General features: G+C 40.1%; 2 protein-coding genes across 2 annotated transcripts; one reads left to right on the forward strand and one right to left on the reverse strand.

Moving 5' to 3' along the window:
* Positions 1-1,161: 1,161 nt before the first annotated feature.
* Positions 1,162-15,065, reverse strand: gatb (glutamyl-tRNA(Gln) amidotransferase, subunit B). The gene is made up of 13 exons (XM_032562526.1): positions 14,881-15,065; positions 13,638-13,791; positions 13,418-13,531; positions 9,551-9,749; positions 8,729-8,851; positions 8,521-8,634; positions 7,196-7,280; positions 6,668-6,712; positions 5,129-5,321; positions 4,913-5,046; positions 2,974-3,052; positions 2,733-2,867; positions 1,162-1,885 (listed from the first exon to the last, which is right to left on the reverse strand). Exons 1-13 carry the CDS (start codon positions 15,018-15,020, stop codon positions 1,760-1,762), a joined length of 1,641 nt encoding a protein of 546 aa, XP_032418417.1. The 5' UTR covers positions 15,021-15,065; the 3' UTR covers positions 1,162-1,759.
* Positions 15,066-15,168: 103 nt separating this feature from the next.
* On the forward strand, positions 15,169-16,168 carry dctpp1 (dCTP pyrophosphatase 1). Its single transcript, XM_032562527.1, has one exon. It carries the CDS (start codon positions 15,292-15,294, stop codon positions 15,820-15,822), a length of 531 nt encoding a protein of 176 aa, XP_032418418.1. The 5' UTR covers positions 15,169-15,291; the 3' UTR covers positions 15,823-16,168.
* The last annotated feature ends 6,957 nt before the right edge of the window (positions 16,169-23,125 follow it).

Below are 23,125 nucleotides of genomic sequence, written 5' to 3' on the forward strand. Positions count from 1 at the left end.
GAATTGTTTTACTTTTTTTTTTTCTTTTCCTTAATTTGTTTTGTGGTTTTGTGAACTGACAGACTGACTGAACACCCTCATGGCTTCCCTGCTGTCCGACCGTGTTATCTGCCACACTCCTCCTGAGCGTTGTGCTAAGACCGCCAGGGGGTTTTAAGATAAATGCTTATTGTTGACATTTTTCTAGGTTTTAATCGTTAACGGTAACATCTTGTGATGCCGAACTGCTCCAAAACGCTTGAAAATAAACCAAAAGTTGATCATTTTGGGAAAATATTGGCTAGAGAAGAACCCTGTGGAGAAGAAGTTTCATAATTTGACTCATGAAGGTTAATTTATTCAAACCTCATCAATATGTCATGTGATTAGCTTCATTCTTGGTCTTAATTTAAACTGTGTGTTTTAGATGGTGTATAAAACCATCCGGTTAGCATTTTTCTATTGCAGGTTTTGGATTTGACATCCCTTAATCATTAAATTGTATATCTTGCAGACATTTTCAGAGAGATGTTTGGAAGCGTTTATCGCTGTTAATTATATTTTCTGCTCGAGGTTAATTAAAACACAATATATAAATTATATCACATCAGACCAATAAAGAAAAAAATACTTCTAAAAACAGAAACGTGGACTTCATAAAAAGTCCACGTTTTTATCCTTTGATATTTTCAAAAGGTACTTTTAATCTAACAAAGGATTTATTGAATATGACTGTGTACCATGTACTGAATAAATAAATACTTCAAGGGTTGAGAACATTTGTACTTTCACAACTTCAGTACATATTTTATGCATATGTCATTTTAAAACCAGGGGAGGTTTTAAAATTAAGAAGATTGTAAGCTAGGTGATCATAGTAAACATGTAATACAAATTAGACATATTTGTATAATTTGACTAACTTGCTCCTGCAGTTTTGGCCCGTAGTGGACGTCTAAGATCCAGGAACCGTTTCTGTCAGATTATTCATTTCAAAGAATGAAGATGACTGAATTTGTTTGTGTACACTGGAGAATTATTGTACAACCTGGCAAAGACGACTGTATAACATCCTGATTCAAACTGCTGGATGCATCTGATGTTAAAATTTGCTTGATGAACTGAAGGCATTTAATTGTGACAGAAAAGCAAAGACAGAAGAAGTCTGATCGAGGGGGCAAATACTTTCCACAGTGTGTATTTATTAAAAACTAAATCCTGTGAAATCTGCAGCGAAGGAAACACACACCTTTTATTTCTGTGGTCTTGTCTCAGAAGCAGCCGACAGACTCCAGCTGCCCTCAGCGGCTGATGGACTCTGTTTACATTAAATATAAATCAACCAGAGGAGCTGCGCAGAACCACTGAGCGCTTCATGTCAAGAGAAAATGAATATTTAACAAGATTTGTGCAAGTGTTTGACAATCATAACGTGCTCCACCCACAAGAGGGCGCTCAGTGCTCAGGCTGCTGCAGCATGGAGTGAACCTTCTTCTTAAGCCTCACTAAACTAGAAGTTGAGATAAAAGGTTCTGATCCGACTGAACTTTGTGAGAACAAAAACTAGTTTCTACTTAAATCAAAAACATCACAGATAGAAAAATAACATATAGAAATGTTATTGATTTATTAACATTCACATCCTGTTTATAAAAACAATAGTGTTACTGTACAATGAAGCTTTAGCATTTTACCCAGCAGGAAGTGGGTTTTATTGTCTAACTGCAGGCTGAATTCAGAGCGTCTGATTGGCTCAGAGTCAGTGACGAAAACGATGATGTCATGAAGTCTTCTCTTGGAGGATTTCCCTGACCAGAACCGGGTCGGCTCTGCCTTTGGTCTCTTTCTGAACCAGACCCATCAGCTTATTCAGAACTTTCTGGTTTCCGCTCCTGACGGCTCGAACCTGCGAACACAAAAGCGACCTCTGATGTCACACGGCTCAGCAACTTGTGAGCGCGACGAAACGATCAAACAGTTCACTCAGTCAAAAAGTCAACCTTCAGTTTTGTGTAGAAACTGTTCACAGAGACAGAGAGCAAGCTGACACTTTATTAGGTACACCTGTTGTCAGACAGGCAGCAACTCAAAGCACTTAGAGCGAGCAGGCAGACGACTCCCCGGGGTATTAAAGGGATGGTATTATGTGTTTTCCAAGCACATCGAATCATTTTATAGCACAATGAAGCAACTATGTTACCTTCAGTTGTTTTAAAAATACTGTGTATGTATCAAATATGTCTTAAAATAAAATAGAATTGGTCATTTAGTGCCTTGAAATTGGGCCTCTGTCTCTTTAAGAAGCTCCTGCTCTTTCTGAAACTCCGCCTTCAGGAAGTCGTCAAACATGGCTCCTCTATTAACCCTTTAACGTTTTTACCAGCGTTGCACTGAGAAGTAGCTCCTATAATCAGCTCAGCAGGCATTTGCTAATTGCTGCTGGCTAGTCTGAAGGAGCTGAGTGGAGAAGCCTTCCCTCTGCTTACATCCCCCAGAATGCTTTGCGGTTCTGTATCAGACGTCAGTGAAAATATTAAACTATCAAACGTATTATCCACTGCTATTGATCACTTGTCCATCGCGATATATCCGATCGATTTATTTTCAAGCCATTTTTGAAAAACTGAGTTCTGGGTTTCCCATTGAAAGCCAGAGAACCATCAAAATGAACGTTAAAAAAATACTGAAAATAGAATTCTCATATCTACTGACTCTTTATGATATGAGATTCAGAGATGCGAGCGCACGCTGACCTCGTCTGGATGTGAGTCTACGACCTTCTGGCAGATTCGGTGAAGGTCGGCGGTGTCGCTAACTAGCCCCAAGTCAAGCTCCTGGATGATCTGCAGAGCTGCCTTGCCTGGTGACCTCCACATCGCCTGGAACACCTGGAGAGGAACGGGAGCAGCAGGGGGCGCCGGCAGGTGAGAATGAGAACACACACAGGAAGAAACCTGCAGGAGGCAGAGGGGAGGAGAGGCGCAGCACACTGACCTGTTTGGCAGCAGAGGAGGAGATGCATCCTGCTTCCTGCAGCTCCAGCAGCTCAGCCAGGGCGGCAGGAAGGACTGGGCTGGAAGCAACGCAGAGTCTGAGTTAATTACACTGGAAGAGATGGATGAGGATTCATGACAGAAATAGAGAGAGAAAGAGAGAGACGGTGATCGCAAGACTGAAGGGAGGAGAAAAAATGGTGATGAAGATCTGGGATTTTCCTGAAACGATCCGCTCTGACTTGTATCTATTTTTTTTTCTTTTTTACCTTTATGAAGTTGAAAGTTGGAATAAAGAGCTTTGGATTACAAGTTATTATCCCAGCAAAAATGGACAGAGATTACTGGAAAACTTCAACTATTAATTGTTAAATCTAGAAGGGAGACTCAAAAAAAGCCCATTTGCTGAAAGAACAACACTTTGAGAGCAGTAATGAAACCAAAACTATTTAAAAAAATAAACATTTTGCATTTAAGATAAAAAAAAAAATGTTATCTGTAAATCTTATCTTACCCAGGAGTCTGGTAGTGGCAGGTTTGGCTTCAAATTCTGTAAATAAACCTTTTATTTATCACCTTTTTTATCCAAAGAAATGATCACCGTATCAGTCCTCCTCTCTATTAATGCTACATGTTTCTATGTTTCTTACATGTTGATGTTAGAAGAGTTTATTAGCTGGTGTCATTTCAAACAGCCAGTGGCATCAAAAGCTGACTGTGATTTTGGAAGCGTAATTATAAAAGTCTGAAACCATGGCAACTATTTTCCACCTAAACCAACCACAAAGGCTTTTAGTTTGAAGTTTAGACGCAACACGAGGAGAATCAGCTCATTCCAGCCAGGAACTCGTCCTCAGGAAGAAGCTTTTCTCCCTGTCAGACAGTCAGGGTGACTTTCTCAGAGCCAGACACAAATAATTAGAAAACACAAAATGATCCCATTTATTCCCCCGGAGAAAGTCATTTGGCTCTGCTCTGGGATTTATCTGCGCCTTCACTTTCAATCATGGTATTTTGAGACACGAAAAGGCCTGAAATGAAGTGTTTCTATCAGCTGCAGGGAGGAGGCGGAGCATCGTTAAAGAACCGCTCACAGCAGCTGGACCCAGGTCTCTGACGGTACTGCTGGCGATGCACCGATCCACTTTCTTCACTCCCGATACCGATATCTGAGGTTTAGCGTGGGCCGATATTGATCAATTGCAGAGAAGCAGAGCTGAGTTGACTAAAAACATTTTTTTTTTTTTTTTTTTTTTTACACACAGACATAAATGTACTGAATCACTAATTTATTTGCTAACTCTCCACTAATACAGCACACTTAACTACACCAATAGCTTCACCAGCTTGGTCAAACATGTAAAAACAACTTTAACTTATTCAGTCAGTACAATGCCAGCGGCTTACAAAAGTATTCACACCCCTTAAACTTTTCCACATATGCAAAAGTATTCACCCCCCTCCAGCTTCATGCATCCGATTATTTTTTGCGCGCCGCACTTTTCTAAATTTTTCCGTATGCCAAGTTTTAGTGTGAAAACTGCGCTCTCTTTTATGCACGAGGCCCCTGGTGATGACCTTTTCGGCCACCAGCAGAATTTTAAACAAATAACAGTCATTTTAAAATACAGCATTTTCCAAAAGACCAAGATATAAAACCAGACAGGTCTTAGGTATTGTTACAGAATCGTGTATAATATTCATTCGGCTTCACAACTATATTCCACTTTGTGTTGCTCTTTTACATTAAATTCCCATTAAATATACTTTTGCTTATGTGTGTAATGTGACAAAATATAGAAAAGTTCAAGGGGTATGAATACTTTTGCAAGCCATTTAATGTTTTTATTTTTCTTACTGATGTCATCTTGCTTTATTTGATTGAACTCCACACCACTCTAGTGAACATCTGTTTTTATGTGTTCTGGTGATAAACTGACCTGCGGCTCACGCTCAGGTCCTGCTGCTTCAGGAGCCCCAGCAGCTCATTGGTCACCCAGCCAATCACCTTCCTGGGATCCCTGCTGGTCCCCTTCATCACCGCCTCAAAGTACTCCATCAAGCCATCCTCATTCTGCACAGCAGCACCACATTCATCGCTGAGCAGGAGCGTTGCCATTTAGTGGCAGAGTGACAGACTGCCGGTGTGAACTCACCACCAGAGTGAAGCTGTGCTCTGGCAGCAGGCCGTACGTCTGCACCAGCCTGTCTCTCCTGACGCTGGGCAGCTCGGGAAGCCTTGTCCTCAGGGTCCGCAGCAGCACCGCCTCCCCCGCCTCCACGCCCGCAGGCAGCGACGCCTCATCCTCAAACACCAGCAGGGGGGGCAGGTTGGGCTCCGGCATGAACCTGCAGGAGGTGGAGGGGGAAGGTCTCTCAGGGTTAGAGGGAAGGAGGACAACTTCTGACTGCTTCTTTTATTACAGTAAAATAAGTTGTGATTTGAACTTCTGCTGCGATACAAACTGGGTTGTTGTCACATTTCACCTGCATGGACCAAGAATTAGACCTGACCAGCCTCACAGCTGTTACACTGCAAGAACACAAAATCTTACCAAGTATTTTTGCTCTAGTTTCTAGAGTAAATATCTTAGTGCGCTTGAAATAAGACAAAACTAATTTACAGGCAACTTTTCAGCAACAAATAGGAGATAGTTTTAAGTTAATAATTTCTTAATGGGGCAGAATTAGGTATTTTCCAGACACATAGTATAATTTCATAGCACAATTAAGTAACTATGTTAACTTCAGTTGTTATAAAAAATGCTTTATATATTGTGGAGAATTATCCTCCTCCATGCTAAGTTCTTGATGTATGAGGTGGCATTCCTAGTGTCTCATATCCTGTAATCTTAGCTTTGAGGGTGTTTCCTAACATGTCATTTCCTTTAGCTTTAGCTTTGCAACTAGCTAAAAGAGATAGAAGGAAAACTTAAAATTATTTACTCACAACAATATCAAATACGACTTAAAAGAAATGTAACTTCCTAATTTAATGCCTTGAAACTAGGTCTCTGTCTCTTTAAAAACTTCTGCTCCTTCTGAAACTCCGCCTTCAGGAAGTCATCACAACATGGCTCCTCTATTAGCCCTTTAACAACGTTTTACCAGCATTTCAGTGAGAAGCAGCTCCAATAATGAGCTCAGCAGACTCCAGCTCCACCAAGTGTTTGCTAATTGTGGCTGGCTAGTCTGAAGGAGCTCAGAGGCGGAGTCACAGGGGAGGGCTGCTCTGAGTGGTGGAAGCTTAGAAGCGTGGAAGCTGCAGCTCAGGGGAGGAGCTTTGTCTTCAAAGGCGGGGCTAGGTCCACCCAGGTGTTTTGCACAGCTGAATGGTTGCCATGGAGAATAAAGGATTTCTCAAACATGCAGAAAAGAATCAAAGCAACACTCCAGGTATCTTTTTGTTGAGGGGATAACATTATAGCATGTTATAAAGCACAAAAATGTCTATGTTGCATAACACTACCAATTTGGGGAATAACTGACCTAAAACCAGCTGAAAAGTTATTTGTAAGTTAGTTTTGTCTTATTTCATCAAGTGTACTAAGATATTTGCATTAGAAACTAGACCAAAAATCCTGGTGAGATTTTGTGTTTTTGCAGTGTGATGATGAATCCATGTTGCTGCTGCTGCTGCAGCTCTGCCTCCAGGTGGAGAGAATCTGTTTCAGAGACAACAAATCCAACCTCACCTGTAATCCTGAAGACCTTCTTTGTCCCGCATAGCAACAGTTTCCCTGGAGGGACAAAGACACACAGGGAAGAAATCAACACTCTAGGAAATATTTCACAAAAATATTTTAGAGCGAGATTTTCCCTGAGTTTAAACATTTTTTGAAACAAAGATAATGCTTGCTACAAAACAAAGTGTTTCTCTAAAATTTAAAATTTGATTTTAATTTCAAAAGGGGCCACAAACTGTGAAGTGTACCCCTCTGCTTCGCCATGTAACCTCTGGCACGCAAGGGCTTCTGGGAGGCCGCCAGAGCCCCAGAAGAAGAGCGAGGGCTCAGCTGTGAGGCAGCAGACTCGTTCTGGGAGCGGCGCATAGCTCACAGATAACGGGGGCCGACAGCGCCGTCCAAATGGCTCTATTCATCATCATTACCACCACGGCTGCTCCCGAGCCGAGCCCAGGCCTAATGAACCCGGCAGCCGTCCCGGTCGCTCTGCGTTGCTGCTGACGGCTGAATCCTGACGCCGCTTCTTCATCCACTTACCCTGACTTGGAGTCGTACGCCCGGGTCTCGTTTAGCACGGCTCCTCCTCTCCGCACCACCGCCGTCTGTCTCTGGACCTCGAAGTCTGGACAGAACAACGAGAGTCGTCAAACGCCTGCTGCCGTGCCCCGGCGGCCCTGACTTCTGTCACGAGAGACGGTCCGGCTACAAATGCATCAACCGACGCACAGGAAACTTGATTCAGCAGCTGAACCTGTCCAGCTGCTTTTGGTTCTGTCAGCTGGAAGCGGAACTCCGTCCACGGTCGCTCAAACTATGATCGTTATTTCAGCGAGCAGCTGGGAAAAAGTCAGACGGTCTCACACTAACTGGGTATGAACGTTAGGCAGGCTCATCATTAATTGTTACCTTGGACAAGCCCTGCAAACACCCAGTGGAAAGAGCCTTTTTCAATAGATCGGAAACGATTGAGCCGCTTTTCCCCGAACGCAGAAGCTGAGGTGCAAAGAGCCCATTCATGTTATTTGTCATTTATGTTGTATTGTTTGTTTATTATGGATATTTACAATGTCTTCCAGTTCCAGTGTTAAATGTTCATTAAACTAAAGTTTATTGATCTTGAGAATGTGTTCTACTCTTATTAATAAACATTATAGTAGTAGAAAATGTTATTGTTATTGCAATAACTTCTGGGACAATTTGTCATCCAGCAAAATGTGTTTCCGTGACAGGCCTAGGAACAGTTACATGAATACGAGCAAAAACAAGCTAGGTGTTAAATATTTCATATTTTAATGACATTTTAGATGTACTGACTGAGATTTCTGCTAAACTTTCCATAAATCTCAATCTATAAAAAAACAACATCCTTGTATTTTTGCTTTTAACTTTTTATTTTTAATTTAGAATACTTTTTCTAATAGGTGAAATGAAGGAACTTTGATTTTCTCTATAGCTACAGTATGTCACTTTTAAAAAAACATGTTTTTTTCATATTTGTTAAAACTATCACTATGTTGTGACAGCATGCTACGAGACAGATAATCTGTAACACATTGATCTCCTCCTCCTTCAACCTGAGCTGCTACTGCTGTCTGAAGACATGCACCTCTCCCGACCAAAACCAACCAATCAGAGCCAGGAGGAGGGGCTTGGTGCTGTCAGCCAATCTTGTGTACTCACTGCTAAATTTGATAACGGCAGCAAAACAACTTACTGTTTATCTGCATTCATCTGTGGCTATGCTAACTAGCCTTAGCTTTCACCAGAGAACTAAGGCTGTGAAAGCTGCAATGTAGCAGAGATCAAGGAGTTGGGGGTTGAGCAGTTGGGGGTTCAACTTCCAGCTCCTCCTCTGTCCTCACCTATAGCTCTGGCCAGGTATCTTATGCTGTTGATGTTCTTCACCTCCGTCCTGGTGCCCAGCGGCTCGCCTGGCCGGTGCACCGACACGTTGGCGTCAACCCTCAGCTGGCCCTCTGCGCAAACAGCAGAGAAGCACGGCAGCGTGGTTACGCCGGTGATTAAAATGCAAGCAGTGGAGGGGAGACAACAGAGCCAGCGGTTCCATACCTGACATGTTGCCCTGACAGGTACCCAGCGCCTGCAGGATGAGCTGCAGCTCTCTGACAGCTGCAGCGGCCTCCTCTCCACAGCTCATGTCGGGCTCCATCACCAGCTCCATCAGACCGACACCTGAGGCAGGAGCAGGCAGATGGGTTTCACATCCACCAAGTATTGATCTCTGACAGAGATCACTGAGAAACTCTTTATGGATTTATAATACTGATGTTAACAATTAATCAACCTACAATTAATTGTCGATTAATGGTTCATTAGATTAAAATGAGTTCCAATAGATTAACTAACAACGTCCCCTTAGGCCTTCTGCTAGTGTTGTAGTTTGGCCGCCACCCAGCAGAGGGCGCCACTGGTCACCCTTAAGCAGCAGAAACTAAGATGGCGGCGCTGCCCCAGAGGGAAGAGAATCGGTCCAAACACAGTCCGTGGTGGGATGTAAAGTGTATTTTATGCGGTTCTGTTTTGAAATATAAACACACGACTAGCTCGTTGAGTTTCACCTGAAGGTAAAGGCTGATTTTGAGGTTCTGTCGTGAGTTAAATCACTTCATGTAGCCAAGTTTTAACAGTCCTTCCAATCCAGAGCTCCCACAGACGGGACTTCCGTATGAACATTTCTGTTCATAGGGGATTAAATGTTTCACATATTTCATTCTTTTCAGCTTTTGCTTTTATATTTAGCAACCTAAGTGGTTACGGTTTTGCTAGATTTTGTAAATATGCCTAATAAGTTGATTAGATTACATAAACAGACATAAGTTTATGTAATCTAAACTTATGTTTAGATTCTAGGGGGCGCTGTGGTGCTCCAACCTGCTCTGTTGAGGTCGATGAGGGTCTGACTGTTGACGTCATCGTGCAGACTCTTGCCGCTGTCTTGTTCCAGCTGAATCTGTTTGATGTGCACATTCTTCCTCATCACCTGGCTCCTCTTCCTCCCTCCCAGGAAGCTGTAGGTGAGCACTCCGTCCACCGCCACAGGGCGGCGCTGCTGTGTGATCTGGTACCCAGCCTGGAGGAGAAAAGCTGCCTTTAGTCCTGGTGCTGGGTGACATCAGAGATGTCAAACATTTCTACCCACAGTTTCTCTATTGGTGTGAACTTTGACTGAGCCATTGTGCTTTCCTGTCCCAGCCTCACATTGCTTTTCTCACACGATTGCCTTGTCTTTAGATCCCTGAACAAGATTTTTAACCAACGTTGCACTGAGAAGTGGCTCGAGTAATGAGCTCAGCAGATGCACAGTTCAGCCAGGTGTTTGCTAATTGATGCTGGCTAGTCTGAAGGAGTTGAGTGAGGTTTCTCTGTGAGAAGGAACCTGTGAAGCTTGGAAACTGCAGCTTAGAGGAGTAGCTGCCTCTCAAAGGCGGTGCTAGGTCCACCCAGGCGTTTTCCACAGCTGAATGGTTGCCATGGGTGATTAAAAGGTTTGTCAAAAATTCATGAAAGAATCAAAGCAACATTCCAGGTTTGTTTTTGATGAGAGAATAACATTATGACATGATGTAAAGCTAAAAAAGTTGATTCTAAATAATACTGCCCTTTCGTATTGTAGGCGTTTCTCTGTTCCTGTGGGCCTAAGAATGAATTTACCATGTTTCTATAGCAACTGCATCACAAGAACTAAACATTAATCACACTTATGCTAAAGACAGAGAAGGTGGGAGAGAAGATAGAAGGCAGGTTGTTAGTCAGCAGCTTCCTGACTGATGCCATCAATCACGTCCTCTTCCTGCAGCAGCTGAGCGCAGCAGCCTCCACGTCCTGCAGGCTCCGATCAGAAGCTACATGACGCAGTTCCTGCTCTGGCACCTGCATTCACCATGCTGCTCTCTGTTGATTTAACTGTCTCCAACAGTTACCATGGTAAACTGTGTAGGTGGAGCATGTACGGTCCCATATTAATATCTGTATCGGTTCCGATGCTTAACAAAATATCTAGATTGGGTATCGGTGACAATGTGTCCGGTTCATAACATTAATTTTGCAGCTTATTTTTTAGATATTTGATCAAGATAGTTGTTTTTGTCAGATTTCAGTTTCTTTATTATATATTTTACACTAACTATATTTTTTAAGCACATACATAAATGTACTGAATTAGTCATTTATTTGATATCTGTGCATAAGTACAGCTAAGGGGCAGTATTATGTGTCTTCCAGGCATGTAGTGGCGTTTTAATAGCATAATCAAGTCACTACGTTACCTTGAGTTGTCATAAAAATGCTCCATTTACAAAATTTGAATTCATAATTTAACGCCTTGAAATTGGTCCTCTGTCTCTTTAATACACAACATGGCTCCCCTATTAGCCCTTTAACAATGTTTTTACCAGCGTTGCACTGAGAAGAAGAAACAGATGTGGAGTTCCACCAGGTGTTTGCTAATTGCTACTGGCTATTCTGAAGGAGTTGAGAAGGTGGGATCACGGGGAGGACAGCTCTTTTTTCTTCCAATTGTTTTTGTTGAGATCTGGAACATTGTGAGACTTGTGAGGCCACATGGCTTAATTTCTGAATTACTATTCAACTATACAAAACTCTCAGTTTAATGTTTTCCTTATACATTTTTGAATTTTAAACCTCGACAAACACAATGCAAAGCTAACAAGTCACAAACAAAATGACAAAAAATAGAAGAAATAAATACGGAAGATGTCAAATTGTTGTTTAAATATTGTTTTTTCTGTTTGTTTTTAGTTAAAATAATAATAAAAAAATACAGTCAATTTGCTTGACTAATAAATTTTTTTTTTTACTTTTGTATTGCCCCTGCAACTTTGAAAAATCAGTGGGTTTAGATCATAGATGGAATCTCTGGATTACATTTCTTAATGGATATTAATACAATCCAAACAGATTCAAATGACTCGAAGACCTGTTTTACATGAGATGGAAAATAACTAAATATAATTTTATTATCATTATTTAAGTCTCTGTTTTATTTTTCCTTTATTTAAATTTTCATTCATTTATATTCATTTGAAATGAAGCTGGACAATTTTTTTCTTTGTATTAAACATCTTGCAATACGAACAGTGAAAATACAATAAGTTGCAGCTAATTTTGATATGACGGTTTTCTCACCATTACACTCCTCCTCCAGACAGTCTTATTAAAATAGCAGAAGACATCTTTGATTAACAATCGTCCTTATTATCTCTGAGCCGTCCATAATCCTTTTTAGTAGGCTTGGACAGACTTTGCCGATTTAAAATGCTAAACTCTTTAGCACCTCCTGTCTTAGAATTTCTATAAATTTTAGGAGAGGTCTCTGTGGGGGCAACCGTGACATTTAATCTTTTCCTTAAAATGTCACACATAATGCCAGGAAAATTAGCCCCAGGTCCGGGGAGGCTGGGAAAGATCACTGTGCAAGCGGCTCGCTTTGGACAGAGAAAATGAGGACAAGCAGCAGGAGAACGGTGAGGCGTCTGACCGGAGAGTATAATGGAAAAAATATCTCGTTCCTATGACGGAATATTTGGCTCAAAACTAGTAATTTTCCATCAGTACTAAGGAATTAATGAATTAAAATAAACTCCTATTTTTTTCTGAAAAGTTACTGGTAAGTTTGTTTTGTCTTATTTCATGTGAACTAAGGTATTTGCACTAGAAATAGATAAAAATACTTGGTAACATTTTATGTTTCCGTGGTTAGGACACCTTTGGGCTGTCCTAATTTATTCCTTAACATACCTTTTCTTTTTTTACAGGTTTTATGGAGATTATTTTTTCAGTTTTAATAATTTATTTTAATTACAATAAGTAATTTTCTTGCAATGTTTAAAATAGTATACAATCTCCATATTTTCAAATATGTAATAAAAAGGTTCTCAGGGTGTCATTTTTTCCAGACTAGACAGGCAACTATAGAAGATGAGGACTAAAGGAAACAAGCTGCTAAATAAAAATGGTTCATGTTTGAAACTTAAAAGCTCATTTTCTTTCATTGAAAGGTGATCAACTATGTTCTCTTGAACAGGGATTGGTCTATGTGCGATACGAAACATATTTATTAAATTTTTTGCACAAAATGATTCTTAGAGATTTTAGTCTGCTCAGTTCAACTTATTTTGAGCTGTTTCAGGGCCTCTGTCACTTTAAATCCAAATAAGCTCCTGCTGGCCACGCCCCTTAACTCAAAGTTCACACTCGCAGGTGACAATGGCTGTAAGCAGATGCGCAATTGTATAACCGTACATCTTTGATAAGCAGAAGTAGAGCCTCCTACACAACCAGCAAGAGGTTCTGGATGGCAGGTCAACAACAAAACGTGTCTTTACCAGCAGCCACTGTACAATGCATAAAACCAGCAGAGCAAGGGTGCTGGAGCTCTGCGTGGGTTGCTAGGTAACAGTGCACTGCCTGTCACATGTAACTTCGAAATGGCTCATTTTCCAGACACCAAAACAATGTTTTTATTGCTAACAAACGGCTGGGTGTTTGTTTGTTTTTTTTAAGTGCTTGGGTTGTGTTTAGAAGCAGCTGAGATCCAAATGGAGGTATAAAAATATGCATAATGTGAATTTTGTGTAATAGGTCTCCTTTAACAGTTGAAGCCAAATATGTATTCATGCAAACAAATCCAGACAAATGATGACTTTCTGCCTCCTGTGGTAACACCTTTCTACCTACGAATCACAAATATTTTGCAGAACACGGAGAACACACACTCACAGGAAGGTCGGCATAAAAGTAGTGTTTCCTGTCGAAGACTGACTTCTTGTTTATGGTGCAGTTGAGAGCCAGTCCGGTCATCACTGCTGCTTCAACGCATCGCCTGTTGAGGACCTGGGAACACATGGCAACATTAGCATTCTTCTAGAACAAGCAAAAAAAAAAAAAAGATTATGAACAGGTTAAATTTGATATGAATATGCTAAATAATATGACTCACAGGAAGAGTTCCGGGCAAAGACGCGTCAAAGAACGAAACCGAGGAGTTTGGAGGAGCTAAAAACTGAACCGAGGAGCCGGAGAACAGTTTGGTGTTGGAGCTAATCTGCGCGTGGATTTCCAAGCCGACCACTCCAACCAGCTGCTGCGGAGCGCTGAGGTACCAAACACACACAAGAGAGAAGCGGATGACAGAGATGTCCGTGGCAGAAGGAACACAGTGAACATTAGAACATGTCTTCTCCGGACCACATTCTCCTTCTGTTTGTTTTTCAAAGAGCTGCTTGATCTGCAATAAATGTTACTTAATTATTTAAACAGGCTCTCCATGTATGAGACACATTTGCTGACACTAGTTGTGTGAAGTAGCATAAAGCCTTCCAATGCTTTTTGAGGCAACAAGGCTATTTTAATACCAAAACATCAGGTGTTTTCAATAAAACGTCTTGAGATGGATATATTTTTCTTCCAGCAGCTCAACAGGCTAATCGTTATCTGCGTTTTGCTTGCCATAAAATAAACCTGTCGCAATAAGCAATTAGTCAGTTAATCAATTAATCAATTCCATTTCTTTTAAAGGAATTTTTGTTTATAGAGGCTAAATAATACATTTTATTGAAGGGTCCGGTTTTGTATGGTTTTTAATTTCCTATATACTTATGGATTTTGGTTGATGTATTTTTTTATATTTATTTTCGTTCTTTACAAAATAACAGTTTATTAGTCTTTGAGGAGACAAACTTGTACCATTATGTCATTATCATGTCAGATGAGAATGGTCAATTTAAGTTTATCGCAAAACTTTCTGGGCCAATTTATCATCCAGCAAAATAAGTTATCATGACAGATCTACTATGAACCCAATGTAGTAAGACTTTAACACTTTTCATTATTTATTTATGGCAGGTCATAATTTTTTTTGCACAAGTGTTTTGTATTACAGCTTGCTGCATGCACCGGAGTTCTTTCAAAGTTGTTTGAGATGGCAAAGGTTCAGTCAGGAGAATTTCTAAATGTTAGCTTGACTGTGAAAATGTTATTTTACTTCATACACCTAAGTACATCCAGCTTCACAATTGTTTACCACAGAGAAGACACTGACTGTTCATAAATACTATGCTGAACCCCGGAAACGGTGAACGTTTGAATGGTTTGTATTTTTGCTTGCATTACACTGGATCTTTCCCACTTTCACACTCACCATGACATCGAAACAGTAGAGATTAGTAAAGAAAGGAGTTCACCTTTTCTCCGGAGGCTGACTGCTGCATTGAAGCTTAGACGTGCTGATCCGTCTGCTAAACAAAGAGGAAGATTTTTGATAATAAGGTATTAATTTGATGTTATGAAGCAGCTCCCTGGCCGCTATACTGGAGGCGGCCATGATGGCCCAGTCGCTCTGATGCTCATGGGAGTTGTAGTACTTTAAAAGTGACCTTCACCGTTAAACAGAGCGATGCTGCTGCTTAATACTACAAGCCCCAGCAGCTAAAGGGGAGCTTTAAACGAGCCCTAGCTTCCGTTCAGAACGCGTCATTTCCGCTATACCGACTGGCGGGACTTCTTCACCTGCTAGAAATATTAGGAGCGGGTTGTTGTTTCCAGCCATTGTCACATTATTTTCAGGCACGGAAACAAACACAAGCCCTTAAAACATGATGGCAAGTAGTGGAAAAGACTCCCGAGGACTGAAAGACGACATGGTCGTGTTCTCAAACGGGTGCCGGGAGGAGCCCTCAGCGGGGCACGGAGGAGGCTCGGAGGCTGAGTCCCGTTCCAAGGGAGCAGCAGCAGCGGTCAGCCCGCAGAAGTTCACCTTCAGCCCGGAGCCCAGCATAGAGGACATCCGCAGGATGCAGGCCGACTTCACGGACGAGCGCGACTGGAATAAGTTCCACCAGCCCCGCAATCTGCTCCTGGCCATGGTGGGAGAGGTGGGCGAGGTGGCGGAGCTCTTCCAGTGGCGGGGAGAGGTGGCGGAGGGTCTGCCGGACTGGACCGAGTCCGAGCGGGAGCAGCTGGCGCACGAGCTGAGCGACGTGCTCATCTACCTGGTGGAGCTGGCCGAGAAGTGCCGCGTGGACCTTCCCCAAGCGGTGCTGCGCAAGATGGCGCTGAACCGACTCAAATATCCCGCTAGCAAGGTGCACGGCTCGGCCAAGAAATACACAGAGTACAAGGACTGAGAGCTGGGGGGAGTAGGGTAAATAAAACTTAACGTTTTATTTCCAGAGACTCACTGGACTCATGTCTGCTATAAGAACCCAGGTCTTCCGGGTTCCGGTTCCCCTGTTACAGACTCAGAGTTTCATGGAAGAAGATGTTTCTCCCTGAAGTCCCAGTTCAGGAGCTTTAAGATTTCACTTCAAAGGTGACAGTCTGAATAAAACTGTCCACCATAACACGGAAACATTGAGAGGGATTGGTTCAGTTTTGTTTTTAACTATGTAATTTTTGTAAACATTTTTGTCCAAATCAGGTTTTTTTTTCTTTTACTTTAAAATAGTAAAAAAAAATATTTAAAAAATCTGAGCTGTGTTCTGTGTTTCTATCATAACCTTCAACCTGTTGAGTTACTAGGATTTTTATTTTATTCCCTAGTCAGGAGGCTAAATGTGGCGTAAAATGACATTTATAAAAAAATGAAAGTCCAGTTCTATTCAGCAAAAGTTTCAGACATTGTTGAGGAACATTTTGCCATCTTTTTGTAATCTGTTTAACAGTCAAATGTCAATTTTCTTTTGGAAGAATTTTGAATCATGTTCTTTCATTTGTAGCTGAATGAAACAGATTTTATGGATTTAAAATCCATTTTAAATTAATTTATTTGGCTTTTTAAACAGAATACTTGTCCATTTACAACTTTTCATGCTGTCAATGGTTCAATTCTACAGTTAAGTTTTAGAAAACAAACAACTATTTTTAAACTGAAGAAAATGTGAAGCAGTTAATATCTTGGAGAAAATATCAGTTTGTTCATTAAGGTTTATTTAAAACATCCGTAAATCGTCAGGCATTAAAAGTTGTCAAAATGCAAAGTTACAGTAGGTATAAAAAAATGTTGACCTAATTCTTCAATTATTGACAGTTTTAAAGACAATTTAAAACTCTAAAATATTCGTTTACGACAGCCCTAAATGACACAAATACTTCAACAACAAGCCAGTGTGTTCTTCAATGTTCTGCATATGAAGAGTTAATATTAATTTTGAAATTGTAAAGAATTTTTAGTGATGTGAATAGAAAATAAATTACAGTTTCTACATTTCTGTAAAGTGTAATAAAATCAAATTGTGCTGATGTAAAAATCTGCTTTATTAGGCAAGTTTTGCTCTCAAAAACATTTTAAATACACTCAAATTTTGGAAGAGGAATGAAAAAATCTTGCAAATATATAAATATTATTACACTTCCACATTTATTCTAAATAACTTCCTGTTTCAGACAAACTGTTTGGCTATGCTCACCGGCCTTAGCATTCACAACAGGCTCTGCTAGCTGCAGCATAGCAGACAACAAGAGGAGGAAAACAGGGGTGATTGACAGCGCTAAGATCCGCCTCCTGGCTCTGATTGGCTGTTTTTAGTTAGCGCTAGGAGAAAGCAGAGAGCTTGATTTTTTTCCACAGATATCTGTCTCATACCGTACTGTTGAGAATTAGTGACAGCGTCAAAAAATCTGTCAAAAAAAAAAAATTCTTATGAAAGTTTCAGCTGCTTTAACTTTTATTATATTTGCATTGAACTGCGTTTTATCTGATCTCTCCTTCGGAGCAGCCTGGGCTCAGTCCAAACTGCCACCATCAAAACTAAAGCAGCTGAGTGAACACATAGCTGTGTTACTGCTGGTCTTAAAACTTTGGTCATAAAAAAAATTATATTTTTCAAACTAAATTTGAAGGCATTTTTAAGCATGAATTCTTTCTGGGCTTGTGACATAACCGCGTGCACATGCTGTGATTTATGATATGGTCTTCTGCTTTGAATGCAAACACATTTTTTTTCTTTCATTCCATACAGAGTGTAATAAAATTATTTAGTTATACTTGGAAATGTCTTTCAGATATGTAACCAATAGCTTGATTTAGAGGATCTTGTCCAAGAAATAAAATGAAACAATAATGGAGCCCCGTCTTTCATGTCAGCAGAATATTTCTATAAGCAAACATTTCAAATGCAAAACTCGTTTACAATGGGATTTTTTCCCTTTAAATTAATTTGATTAGATTTGAGTCTCAAACACTGCCCTCATCTGGAGATCCTGGTCGTCACACGTGAGTCATCATCAGTAATCCGTCAAGGAGAAACCGTCACGCATCCCTGAGATGCCGCAGTGTTTGAGCCCAGCCTGACTTCAAAGTAAACAGCTTTTTATTTAAAAAGATGCTTCAGAGCTTTTTCACAGCTAGAAAGAGAAATCTTTGTGGCAGGAATCCAAGAGCTTGGATTTCTACGTTTTTCCTTTGCTGATGTAATTTGTGAAGGCATTTCTCACCACGGCAAAGGGAAATCACAGAGAACGTTTCTTGTGATGCCTTCGAAACAAAAGCAGAACAGAGACAGAAGAACTCCCATGCAATGTTTCTCACATCTTAAAGGGCAAAAACTAAGACAACATTTAGAGGTAGTTCTTCCAAAACACAAGACGCTGTAACCACAAATTTTCCAACAGATTTCCAACAAATTTTTCCTCTTTGATAACGAAGTAGAGTCAAATTCAGGTTTTTTCTATCTATTGTTTTATAATCTGATCAGTCATTTCCTCCCTCCCTTTTAGGGTCAGTATTATGCATTTTCAAGGCATTTAGTGGGATTTTATAGCACATGGTACCTTCAACTGACAAAAAATGCTACAAATATCAAATTCGATTTAAAACACATTTGACTTTTTTATTTAACGCCTTGAAATTGAGCCCCTGTCTCTTTAAAACCTCCTGCTCTTTCTGAATCTCTGCCTTCAGGAAGTCGTCACAACTGCAGCTTTGAGGAGGAGCTTCATCCTCGAAGGCGGGGCTAGGTCCATCCAGGCGTTTTGCACAACTGAATGGTTGCCATGGGAGATTACAGGATTTCTCAAACATGCATGAAATAATCAAAGCAGCACTCCAGGTATGTTTTTGATGAGATAGTGTAAAGCTCAAAAAAGTTGATTTTATATAATACTGCAAATGATTTTTATCAAACAATCAAATTTTCTTTGTATAGCACATTTCAGCAGCAAGGCATTTCAAAGTGCTTTACATCATAACAAACACAAAGTCATGCAACATAGGATCAACAATCAAAGCATTACATTAAGTCAAGTTCCATCATTAAATTCGTAATTGATCACGTTTCAAATAAACTCTAAACAGGTGGATTTTTAGTCGAGATTTAAAGGCACTCAGTGTTTCAGCTGTTTTACAGTTTTCTGGAAGTTTGGTCCAGATTTGTGGTGCTAGATGCTGAATGTTGCTTCTCCTCATTTGGCTCTGGTTCTGGGGATGCAGAGCAGAACCAGAACCAGAAGACCTGAGAGGTTCTGGAGGGTTGATACAACAACAGCAGATCTTTAATGTATTGTGGTGCTAAGCTGTTCAGTGATTTATAAACTAACAACAGTATTTTAAAGTCTATTCTTTGAGCTACAGGGAGCCAGTGGAGGGACTTTAAAATTGGTGTTATGTGCTCTATCTTCCTGGTTTTAGTGAGAATGCCAGCAGCAGCATTCTGGATCAGCTGCAGCTGTTTGATTGATTTGTTGGACAGACCTGTGAAGACGCTGTTGCAATAATCAATGCGACTAAAAATAATTTTGTAATAAAATAAATAAATTTGTGACTGTCTTCATGTGGCTCTGAAGGTTCAGGTCAGAGTCCATCACTACTCCCAGGTTTCAGGCCTGATCGCTGGTTTTAGTTGTAATAACGGAAGCTGAGCAGTGACTCTAGATCGTTCCTCTTTAGGTCCAGAAATAATAACTTCAGTTTTAAGTTGAGTGCAAATTAAAACTTGTCTGATTGCCAAGCATTTATGAAGTCCCATATTTGTAAAACATGTAAAAACTAGACACACATGTTTTGTTAGTAACTAAGAAGTAACTAACAAAACATGTTTTTTACAGAAACTAGAGAAAATAAAAGTCTAAAGATTTTAAAATGATCTTCCTGTCTTAGCTTTTGCTGATACATTTAAATAATACTTATAATACTAAATTTAATTTCCTCTCATGCAAAATAAAATAAAGAGTGTACATAAGGTAATCTACACTCATTAAATATGTACACTAAATAATGTATATATTTAAATGATGTACATATTTAATGAGTACATACTTAATAATGTACACTCATTTTTTTTTTTTTTTACCAATTAAGAGGAAACAATTGTAAATCCAGACAAGCAGCCTGAGGGCAGAGCAGAGCCAGCAAACATTAAGCAGACTGGGAGACGAGTGGTGGTGACTGTATTTCTGAAAGTCAGATCTGATCATTAGAATCTGTTCAATCCCCCCCAAAAAATGTAGGCAAAATTGCAAAAGCCTACAGAATCTCTTTCGTTTCCATTCCCTGAAAGAACGAAGTGTTAGTTTGAAGTCCAGGCTCGTGTTTCACTGCGAATGATTTTACTGATCCGTACTTCCACATTTAATCAAATCTATTCGCCAAGAGAGATTTAAGACAGCTTTGGTACCGTCGCATTTTCATGTTTTGAGAAAGAAAGACGGCTTGACGCTGCGGCTCCAAGGACATAATTAAATGTAGGTTTCTTAGATTTTTACTTCTGCTTGATAATGTTCAGAGAACGCGATACCATCAGGCCTGCGAGTGCTGGGTTTGACTTCCAACAGCATGCTCTGTCGAGTTTCTCAACCTCAAACCGATTAGCTTTCAAAGAGACGTTTTCACTTCAAGTGAGCGCATTTATTGTTTGCGTGGAAAAGCTCTGGTTTCCTTTTTTCTCTTCCTGCTGTCACTGTCTGCATCTGACGGTGGGAGCCGTCAGGTCTCAAACAAAGAGGTTATCCAGCAGCAGCGGTTCACATCACATCCAGCATGTACACATCCACAGGAACACGAGGGAGCTCTTCATGCTAATGGACAGAAATGATGCCAGAAACAATCACACATCCTCAACTCACCAAATGGATGGGAGACATTAGGGGCTTTTTTTGTGAACTCTTTTGATTTTATGCGTCTCTTGAAGGTAAGATGTTACAGTAGTAACTTTCTCGCAGCGGCTAACCATTTCAGTTTGTGCTCATGCATGAAATATGGCTCAGGTGTTTGTCTGAGCCGTTTATCAAATCGGATGTGTCCCATAATTAGCATCCAGTGACAGCTGGGATGGAGAGAATGACACACGTTTTGTGCAGCGTAATTCAAATGTTAACGTTGGAGATATTAATTTGAACCTTCATAAAAACAAACAAACAAAAAAAGGCCTTCAGTTAAGCCTACTGATGCCCGTGTGAAGAACGTATGCTTCAAAAAAATCTGTTTGGTATTTGGTTAATTGTACTGAGAGTTTACCAGAGAATATGGATAAAAAAATGAGAACACAGTGAAAAAATATACCTAAAGAACTGCATTAATACACAGAGATGATTTGATTTGTTTCACATTCCAAACATCAGCAGTAGGGATGGACACTGTGTCAGCACTAACATCAGGATCAGCCATTTCTTAAAGGGACAGTGTAAAGCTCAAGATAAGCTGTTTTGAGCATTACATCTTATTACATCTTATTATCAAAAACATTGTCACAGTAATAAGTGATAAGAATCTGTCATTGGAATGATTCTTTTATGCATGTTTGAGAAACCCTTTAATCTCCCGTGGCAACCATTCAGCTAAAGGCAGAGAGACATAAAGAGTTATTTTGTTAGTAAAAGCTTCTTACACCATGTTCCAAATTATTATGCAAATTGGATTTAAGTGTCATAAAGATTAAACTTTTTGTTGTGCTATTACATTTATAGATGGTATTGTGTGTCAGGGCTCTTTGAATCACTATGATTAATTTCAGAGAGCTGGTTGATTAGTTTGTCTGGTCAGCTCAATTAAAGGAAATCTACTGAAGAAGGATGTTCCACATTATTAAACAGGCCACAGGTTTCAAGAGAAAGGATCTCTGCTGACGAAAATGATCAGATAGTGTAGTGCTGTATGACAAGATATGAAAACATTAGATATTTAACAAAAACTGAAACATTATCGTACAGTGAAGAGATTTGTGGCTGATTCAGAACAAAGTTGGGTTTGTACAGATAAAGGCAGAATGAGGAAGGTTTCTGTTAGACAAATTCACAGGATTAAGAGAGCAGCTGTTAAAATGCCTTTACAAAGCAGCAAACAGTTATTTGAAGCTGCTGGAGCCTCTGGAACCTCAAGGTGGAGGATCCTCCAGAGGCTTGAGGTGCATGAACCTACTATTGGGCCCCTAACCAGAGCTCACAAGCAGAAACGGTCTCAGTGGGCCCTGCTGTACATGAAGATTTTAGTACATGTGAACACTTAATGCTGCACATTCAAAGAATGACCGTTTGCAGTTCTTTATAATCCATAAAATGTTTAGAAAATCTGCTGTGCATAATAATTTGGAACATTTTGCATTTGGAGTATTTTAGTTTTGAAGAAAATACTGTTCTCCTGGGGAGCTTTGTTCAGTAAAATTAGATTTATACTGTAATAGTTCATGACTTGAAAATTATACTGACCATCATTTGCATTGACCATTTAGGAAAATCTGAGGAAATATCACTTGCATAATAATTTGAAACACGGTGTAAAGACACAGAGGCTCAATTTTAAGACTTAAATTCAAAGTAATCTTTGATATATACAGCATTTTTATAACAACTGAAGGTAACACAGTAACTTCATTGTGCTATAAAATGACACTAAGTGCCTGGAAATATACCAAATTTTTTTTAAGGAGGGGTCATGTGGTATTTATGTATGTGACAGTGATGAAGAGGAGGATATGGGTGCGATGTGGTCATTTTTTTCACAAATTTGAAATGGTGGGGAAAGTTGATATAATATTGGTTAGCCATAGCATAGCAGAGAACTGTGATCAGCGCTTACACGAGGGTGATTGACAGCACTAAGACCCTCCTCCTGGTTCTGATTGGTTGTTTCTGCCTGAGCGGTGAAGTAGACAGGGAGAAGGCACAGAAGATACATTATCTGTCTCATATTAAACTGTCACGACATAGTAAGTTTTAACAAAAATGCCAACCCCCCCCCAAAAACCTCTATTTTTTTCTATAAAAGTTACGTACTTTAAGATTAGTTTTATTAGTTTCTTTTCTGTGCTAAAGATTACACATTTTAAATATTGGCTTGACTAAGTTAACCGCATTAGTTTTTCCAGGCTATATAAACCTCTTTTCTTTATCATTATCTCCGTCTCCCAGCCTCGCCTCTCTAATTATGTCTCTCTCTGAAGTCCTTAACCTGAGCTGTCTGGCTGATTTGCTCGTTTCCCATCCCGTCCGTTTTGGCCC

This window comes from Xiphophorus hellerii, chromosome 5, assembly GCF_003331165.1.
Source record: "Xiphophorus hellerii strain 12219 chromosome 5, Xiphophorus_hellerii-4.1, whole genome shotgun sequence".
Classification (NCBI taxonomy): Eukaryota; Metazoa; Chordata; class Actinopteri; order Cyprinodontiformes; family Poeciliidae; genus Xiphophorus; species Xiphophorus hellerii.

Excerpts from the sequence above, each read along its gene's own strand:
- gatb (XM_032562526.1), bottom strand. The coding sequence starts at position 15,020 with ATGGCCGCCTCCAGTATAGCGGCCAGGGAGCTGCTTCATAACATCAAA. Across the intron at positions 13,792-14,880 it reads AGTCAGCCTCCGGAGAAAAG|CGCTCCGCAGCAGCTGGTTG; the intron begins GTGAACTCCTTT and ends TTGGTACCTCAG. Across the intron at positions 8,635-8,728 it reads CTGTCAGGGCAACATGTCAG|AGGGCCAGCTGAGGGTTGAC; the intron begins GTATGGAACCGC and ends CTGTTTGCGCAG.
- dctpp1 (XM_032562527.1), top strand. The coding sequence starts at position 15,292 with ATGATGGCAAGTAGTGGAAAAGACTCCCGAGGACTGAAAGACGACATG.